General features: G+C 39.1%; 1 protein-coding gene across 2 annotated transcripts in view; it reads left to right on the top strand.

The window, feature by feature from the left end:
- The first annotated feature begins 256 nt into the window (after positions 1–256).
- The window catches only part of Lhfpl1 (LHFPL tetraspan subfamily member 1), a 42,163-nt gene continuing 33,450 nt past the window's right edge, over positions 257–8,969 (top strand). For both annotated transcript variants that reach the window (XM_032889958.1, XM_032889951.1), the window contains exon 1: positions 257–876. In XM_032889958.1, the coding sequence (XP_032745849.1) occupies positions 495–876 (382 nt within the window). In that variant the 5' untranslated portion in view covers positions 257–494. The remainder of the gene's footprint in view (positions 877–8,969) is intronic.

Genomic DNA, 8,969 nt, shown 5'->3' with positions numbered 1-8,969 from the left:
CTCTTACCTCTTAAATGGGGTAAGGGGCGAGTCTGTTGACTTGTCTGACTCTTTTTACTTTATGAAATAAACTGACTCACAAAATCATTCATCTGGGTCCTCAGGGACTCTTGGGACAGCATTCCTTTCAGACTCCCTTCTCATGACCAGTTCCATGCTGTGTGTCAAACATTGTAAGCTAGCTAGCTGATTGGGTTCCACTTGGGTTGCCATAGCAGTCACTAATTCAACTCTGTGACTCTTCTATTGCAGCCCAGTGACTATAGAACTCTGAACTAGGCAGAAGTAAAGGATGACGGAAAGCAATAGCCCACAGAGACCCAAATGACATTTCAGAGAATGAGCTCTTCAAGAAGCAAGAGCCATACAGCACACCTGTGAGTTCCAGGACCGGTCAACCAGATGAAAACAGCCCAGTGGAGCCTACATCGTAACTTGTTTCTTGCTGCTGTGAACCATCTCATTTCCCGATCCTTGCACAGAAACCTGAGACCATGAGGAGCAGCCTTACTCTGGTAGGCACCTTCTGGGCCTTCCTGTCCCTAGTTACTGCTGTGGCCAGTTCTACCAGTTACTTCCTCCCTTACTGGCTGTTTGGATCACAGCTTGGAAAGCCAGTATCATTCAGCACATTCAGGAGATGCAACTACCCTGTGCGGGGAGACGGGCACAATCTGATCATGGTGGAAGAATGTGGACGCTATGCCAGCTTCGCAGCCATACCAAGCCTGGCATGGCAGATGTGCACGGTGGTGACAGGTGCTGGCTGTGCTCTGTTGCTCCTTGTGGCATTGGCTGCTGTCCTAGGATGCTGCATGGAAGAACTCATCTCTAGAATGATGGGGCGTTGCATGGGAGCTGCACAGTTTGTAGGAGGTAAGATTGTCATGGGAATGGAGTAGGATGTGGAAATTTGGAGTGATGAAAGTAGAACCATGGTATTATGGAAAAATACACTCTTACCTCTGATATGATCTTTGAGTCTAAGGCTATGAATGACAATTTCCTTGAAATTCACTGAGAATTCACAGAAAAATACAATAGTAGATAGAATTGATATCAATGTCCCCTTTTAATCACCTAAAAGGTGTCCACTTCATAATATTGTCTAAAATAGATGTCAATGTAGAAGAGAAATGAACAGTGATCAGTAGAGGTGCGAGGTGAGATAAAGGAGACCAGACAATAGTCATAAAAATACAGTTGAGTAGGCAGAATACATTCTGGTTCTATAGTGCTGTATAGACTGTAGCCAATAGCATTTCATTGTTTAAATATAAAAACTCAAATGACAAGATCTTTAGTTCTTCTAGTTATATGTCAGTTAACAATAAAGTAATACCAAAAAGAAAACATATTTCACTACAGTCTATGTAATATAACAGTTTTGAATGTAACAAAATTATTTAAAAAGACTATTATCCATTTTGCCTTCCAATAACAATAATACTGTAGTATATTACTACTCCCACAGAAAGGTGAGGTCTATGAACTTTACTCATTAGTAGTTATCTCAGAGGACAGTGATCAGATAAACATATACACAGATGATAAAATACCAATCATCACCACTAAAGAAATACACCGCTAATAGTAAGATGCTAATTATTTTCTAAACGGGCAACACATGACTACTTTTTGGTCTATTTCGAAGGCTCTCCTCATACGGTGACCATTAAGTAAGTATGCCCAGCTTTTTAGTGGCTCTGATATACCCTATTTTGTCTTTTGTCTTCTTCAGGGCAGTTTTTTTCCTAGTTTGCAGGTAGAGGGAGGGTAGTCTAAGAAAGAGCAAAAGGCAAAGCTGGACAGATTACAGGAAGGCAAGGAGATTAGGTTAATTTCAACCAAGAATAAAAAGTAAGTTTCGATAGGAAAATGCATATAAATCTTTGTGCTAACATCCATGGGACATTAGAAAAACTGCTGGTAAAACTCACTGCTGAAGTTTGTTGATATAAGTTTTGGAATCCTCATCTGAGTAGATTATTTTTATTAACATTACAGTATTGTGGTGAGAAAGGCCAGGAGACTTGGATTCCACTTGTTTTATGACGTGGATCTATGCCTGTCTGTACAAATGATAATGAATTTTTCTATGCTTCACTTCACCTGAACATATTCCCTGGAAATGCGATTCATCTCTGCATTTTCACTCCTCTCTCCAGTGACTGACTGCATTTAGCTATTCTTGGAGTGAGATTGAAAGTAATTGCCTCTGTCCATCACGGCAATCTTACTCCAAGAACAGCTAAATGCAGTCCTATATCCTCTTTCCCATAAAGGGCATTTGTTACATCCGGAGAAATTTTAGTCATTAAAATTCAGGAAAAGTGCCACTGAGAAGTCCCTGGTTTTCTAGTTCCTTCTTATTTGGATTCACTGCACATCTTTCACATGTGCGTTATCATTTTATTTGCACATGCATCTTAATTTTTCTACTTTTTTCAGATAAAGATGTTCTAGAAAAAAATTTTGGTAGGTGTCTACACTGGTAGAAACAAGTTATTAATTTCTCAAAGAAAGTTCCATGAGTATCACAAATAAGCATTTGGCTTACTTTTTATGTTTGTGGGCGGGCTGAAGTTAACTCACCATGTCCTTGAATATAATTCTTCAGAAAGTGAAACTTGCCTGCTAAGAGACAAGATGTTTCCTATCTGTTTGAATAATGTGAACATATGAGACTTGGGTTAGTTTCACAACAGGGTTTCTCTGTGTAGTCCTGACAGTCCCTGGATCTGGCTCTGTAATGCAGGCTACTCTCCAACTCATGGAGATCTGTCTGCCTCTGTCTCTTGAGGCCTGGGCTTAAAGGCATGCATCACCATGCCCTGCCATTTCTAGACTATTTATGCTTATTATGTCCCAAGCACCCATCACTTCTATGTGACAACTTTGCTTCACTTGAATCTCTAAGAGCATCCAGATGAACGTTAGGAAGATACAAGTGGCAGAAAGTAGGACAGTAGTAGCAACAGCCTCTACAAACTACAGTGCTAGCAACATTTCCTCTAAGCCCCTCTGAAACTTTTATAATATTTTAGGTTTTCTGTGTAATGAATGCATCTTTTCTGTCTCATCTAAAAAAATCTAGAAATTTGAAGGAACATTTTAAAGCAAGATGTAAAAGTGACAATGGGGATTTTGACCTTTTCTAGCTGTCTGGAATAAAATTTTAGCTAGGCGACAGATATTGTTTGAGAGGAAGTCAGAAGTGAATCCCATTTGGGCATCAAATGACTCGGCCAACCTATATTCCCTAAGACCCTTGTTCATAGGCATATAGTTTCAATGTTTACATCTAGGTGAGTATCTTTAAAATCAAGAATAAAAAATGGCATCTTCAGTAGTCTTAGAAAGGGCAAATGAGGTTAGACGAAATGTGAAAAGCTTCTCAACAGGGAAGAGAACAATCAGAAAGCTAATAGCATGAGAGAAAATTCTTTGTCAGCTCTACTTCAGACAAGGAGGTAATATCTAGACTCTACAAAGACCTGAAAAAAGAAACATACATTCATACACACAGATATCTGTCAATCAATAAGAAAGGACTAGGCAGTTCTCAAAAGAAGAAACACAAATGGCCAATGAATATTTTAAAGTGGTCAACATCCGTACTCATCAGTTAATGCAAATTAAAATTGATTTGGGAGTCCATCTCTCCCAGTGACAATGGCTATCATCAAAAAATATGACACACATGTTGATGATGATGTGGGAAAAGAAGAAATCTTATGCATTCCTAGCAGGAGGATAGACTGCTGAACCTACTATGGAAATAAGCTTAGAATTTTTTCAAAAATATAATAATAAGAAATACCATATGACCTAGCTGTACTGGTATTGAGCATACACCTACAGGACTACAGTTCTACTTCAGGGACACATGTATATCCTTGTTTACCCCTGGACTGAAAAGAAAATCAGTTTGTATCGCTATCAACAGATGATTCGGTAATGGAAATATGGGTATGTACACAAAACAAAATTTTACTTGACTGTACCTAAAAAAGAAATAATGAAAATTTCAGAAAAATAAATAGATTTTGAATTTACATTAAGTGAGATAGCCCAAATTCAGAGATACAGATGCTGCAAGTTCTCTCAGTTGCAGACTACATGTATGTATGTATGTATGTATGTATATATATATATACATATATACACACACACACACACACACATACACACATCACATCACACATGGATGTGGGAATGTAGTTCATGAAATGAAAAAGATGACAAGAAGAAAGGGAGTGGGAAAGAGGTGCTGAGGTGGGAGGGAGGCAAGTGAACACACATGATCTGGAGTTGGAAAGACTCTCAGAGGTGGAATAGTACAAGGCTGCGGGTAGGCAGAGGAGAAGAGTATACAAAGATCCACATGAATTATGTTTGAAGACAATGTAATCAAACAGAATACTTTGGATGCTAGTTTAAGGAGAGAAAGAGTAAGCATATGTGGTCAGGATTATCCCCAGACAGAGGAATGATATTGGAACAGACTGCTAGACCTCTGCAGTTTCCCTGTCTGTAATCAGTCAGAAAGCAGTGACTGTTAACGTTGTGTCCCATGAGAAAGAATGGTGAGCCGTGCTTTGGTTTACCAGATTTTTTAAGATTCACTTGGCATTTGACCACTTCTGTCTCTTCAGAGCATTTGAGTCAGATCTTGAGAGGAAAGGGCTTCAGCAGTGTCAGGAAAGTAACCAAAAGCAGTATTTGATGCTCCGTGGATAGTAGACAGACTAGATAGATAGATAGATAGATAGATAGATAGATAGATAGATAGATAGCCAGATAGATAGATAGATAGATAGATAGATAGCCAGATAGATAGATAGATAGATAGATAGATAGATAGATAGCCAGATAGATAGATAGATAGATAGATAGATAGATAGATAGATAGCCAGATAGATAGCCAGATAGATAGCCAGATAGATAGATAGATAGATAGCCAGATAGATAGCCAGATAGATAGCCAGATAGATAGCCAGATAGATAGATAAGAAGATTAAGAGCTGCGGAGTTCAATTTCTGCTTCTCCTGCAGCCAGGGGAAATTGATTTTGTTCCCTAAGCCTCACTGCTTCTCGGCAGCTAGTGCATTAACCGAAATATATCAGGGGAGGAGCCAATTTGTTTCAGGCCTGGATTATCTCTGCCAGACCCCAAACCACTGAAGAGATGGAAGATCCATTAAGAAATCCCTCCTCCCTCCCCTGCCTGACTCTTGTTCCCTGGTTTGGCAGCTGCCCACAGAGATGAGTGGTGGGAAGTGGGAGAGACAGGAAGAAATACAGAGCTGCTGGCCTGACTCATACTCAGCAAGGTGACCTGATGGGGCCCTTGGGTCCCATTTGTTCCACCTGCAACTGATCCAGCTGGCCAGGCTGGGGTCCAGAGAGTCTTCCACTGGGGCCTCTGTGCCCTGTTACAACCAGGGAAGGAAACATCTGGCCAGGAGATTATTTCAACACTGGGGATGCTGAGGTTTTCAGGCAGCTGGCCCTCAGTCCCCAAGAAAACGATCATTATTCCCACTCCCCTGTGTATATAAATGCAAGATGTTTGTGAATTATCTTTTCTCTTCAGTGAGAACTAAACAAAGAGGGAAAAGGTGAGAAGTAAATGTAAGGGACTTCTTGGCAGGAAAAAAAGTGTAAGATGTTGGATCAGGTTACTCGAGGAAAGCCAAGAATCTTTCTAGAACAGAGAATGTATTGGAATCACCTGGAATGCTGAGAAGAACATGAACTCTCCCACTCTCCAGTTTATTTTTCCATTTTGATATATACAGCAACAGGTGGAAAGCTGCATGGTAAAAATAAATATTCCCAGTGGCTCTGATGTGGACCCTTTCCAAAACCCAAAAGCAATCCATTGCCCTGGACATATACTTTTTGTTAAAGGGATAGAATTGAACACATCGAGACAGTCACCGGCGCATATATGTGTGTCAGCTCACAATATTACGTGCTCTGAGCTGAATCAGTGTTGGCACTGAAGGCAGATAAGGGAGAAATCAATCTCAGGAATGATACCATCTCTCAAAACCATTATCTTTCAATACATGTGTACAGCGTTCAGTGACCAAACCAGGGCAATGAACACTTCCATCATCTCAAACATTTTATCATTTACTTTGGATGAAAATGTTTCATACCTTGCTTATTTTGAAACATAATGTACTTATTACATTTACTGTTAAGTTATTGTCACACTAGTATACAATAGGGTATCAGAATCTTTTCTAACTTTAGCTCTACAAATTTGTTCCACGCCAATTAAAAGAAAACCACTAACCTTTTTTAAAGTTATAAATGTCTTCTGATATTTCACCAGATTTCATGCCATTTATTCTTCCTATGCTGAGAACGTATTTTAAAAGTTGCCCTTCTAATTGTAAAATAATACTTGAGGAGGTTTGCCTACCAGTCAGTAGTCAAGTAGTAAACTGAAGTTTAGGTCCTTAAAATTACTTTTTACCTCTATCATTTTTGTTCTCTTTCTCTCTCTCTCTCTCTCTCTCTCTCTCTCTCTCTCTCTCTCTCTCTCTCTCTCTCTCTCTGACACACACACACACACACACACACACACACACACAGACACACCTGGGTAGATGACAAAGGACAACAGAAGAAATTGGTTCACTTAGTGCTCTCCCTCCCTCCATGTGAGGAACCCAGGTTGCCATGTTTAGCTTCAGTTGCCTTTACCTGCTGCACCATCTCAAGAGTCAACAGATGTTTTAAATTTTTCCTTGTTTCCCTTTTAAAAAGAAATTCTATTCAACTGATTTGCAGAGCAGGTCACACACCATATGCATATGAAATACCTATTGTGTTTACATCGACACATTAGATTCCTGATTGCTTCCGCTATTACCCAGAGCCCTAGTGATCTATTTTTTCACACTTTCCCTAGGATGGTTTAGTTTTAAACATACACCTACCACATGTTTCAAACATGCACAACCCAGAACTACAATAGTACAGAGGATGCTGAACCATTCTGCGTATTCCAATCTCATTCTCAGGCCGCCATTGTAAACAGTTTAAATATGATTATAGTACAATCTAAAAGTGTTTAAGGAAGTTATCTCATTTTTGTTCATAGGAATTGTTTTCTTTCTGTAACTACTTCTGCCTGAAAAAATATTTGCTCATTGCTCAAAAGCCAGATCCAATTCAGTGTCTCTAAGTGAAGATTTCATTGAATTTTCACCATCTCTAGTAAATATAAACTACCCTATAGCTTTGAAAGAGAATTTCAGGACAAATGAATGGGGGAGAAGAACTAGAAGGAAAAAAAATATATATCATATATATATATATCATATATATCATATATATCATATATATATATTCTGTTATAGCAAGTTGAATGCACACACATATATATTTTTATATATACATACATATGCATACATATTTCTTAGAGTCATGTTTCCTAGAGTTATGTTTATCTTGAGGTTGATGTAAGAGAAATAAGCTGAACAAGGCAATAACATTGAGCACCACCTTTGGTTTTGTTTAGAGTAGTACACTCAAGGCCCGTAACTATCTTAATTGGAAAGGCAAGGGACTTGATAGTGCTGGAACTTGTAACAAGTTGGCTATTCACTTACAAATGGGGAAGAGGGATGAAGCAGTTTTGCCATAGCCAGTGAGAAGGCTAATACTTTTCAGAAATAAGCATCAGGCACTGACCTATTGAGGATATGTTTTGGAAGGAGGGTTTTATAGCTGTTGGGCCACAGGAAACAGTTATTCCGATGCCTAGAGAATCTGGACAGAAGTTAAATTAGTTGAAGGGAGGGTTTCATGTTATTTGAGATTTGCCACCTGAGAGGGCTTGTTCTGATGTTGCTGTTGCTGCAATGTCTGAAACTGATCGACACAGGTCTCTGTGTGGTCACTGAAAGGAATTCAAATTACAGTAATACATTTGGACCATTGTGTATTAGCAGCTACATTAGAAGGGGAACAGACGAAGGGACATTAGATGGTGAGATGGTGGGCCACTGGACATTTTCTTTGTCTAGTAGGAGAGAGGAATGATAGTCCTACCTTCCAACAGGCTTTCTCTGTGGCAAATGAGACTATGTTGGAACAGACTACTACTACTACTACTACCATTACTATTTCTTCTCATTCTTCTTCTTTTTCTCCTTTTTTCCTTCTCTTTCTCCAACCCCTTTTGCTTCTCCCTTCTCCTCCTCTTCCTTGTCTTCCTCCTTGTCCTTGTCTCTTTTTCTAGATAGTTTCTTAGTATGTATTATGTACTGGGCTGAAACTTGCTCTGTAGAACATGGTAACCTTGAACTCACAGAAGTCAACCTGCCTCTTCCTACTGAGTGCTGGGATTAAACATGTTCACCAGCATACCCAGTATAGGCAGAACTCTTATGGTTAGAAAGTCAGTAAATGTAGGAGTTAGCAAGATCACACTGTAGTAGTGCAAGCCAAAACTGCAGCTCCTATGTGGCAGGCCTAGGATTTGAAACTAATTTTTCCCTGTTACCCAGGTCACCTGCTTTTACAACTATAATTGTTTTGGGGTATTTATTTGTTTGTTTTGTTTTGTCTTTTTCTTTAGTGTTGCTACCAAAAGCAGGTACATCTATATCACAGGAAGTTTTAAGAATGTATATTCTTGGGCTACAGCTAAACACCTTGTGATAAAACCCAACACTCTGCATGTCTTTCTGCTAATAACTGTAAAGTTATTATATATAAAATATAATGAGAATCGCATCGCTCCTTTATTCTACCTTTAGACCCCTTCCTTCCTTGTGTAGCTGTCCATTTACATTTTGTCCTATTTGGTATCTCATATAAAGGAAGAAAATGTGCTATTTGTCTTTCTGGGTCTGGTTTATTGGGTGTCTCCTAATGGCATCTACTTCATTGTGTGTGTATGTGCTATGTTTTCTTTGTTTGTTCATCTGTTGAGAGAAGC

The sequence above is a fragment of the Rattus rattus genome, chromosome 1, assembly GCF_011064425.1.
Source record: "Rattus rattus isolate New Zealand chromosome 1, Rrattus_CSIRO_v1, whole genome shotgun sequence".
In the NCBI taxonomy this organism is placed as follows: domain Eukaryota; kingdom Metazoa; phylum Chordata; class Mammalia; order Rodentia; family Muridae; genus Rattus; species Rattus rattus.
The sequence above is the reverse complement of the archived record's forward strand: the minus strand, read 5'-3'. Positions and strand labels throughout refer to the sequence as shown.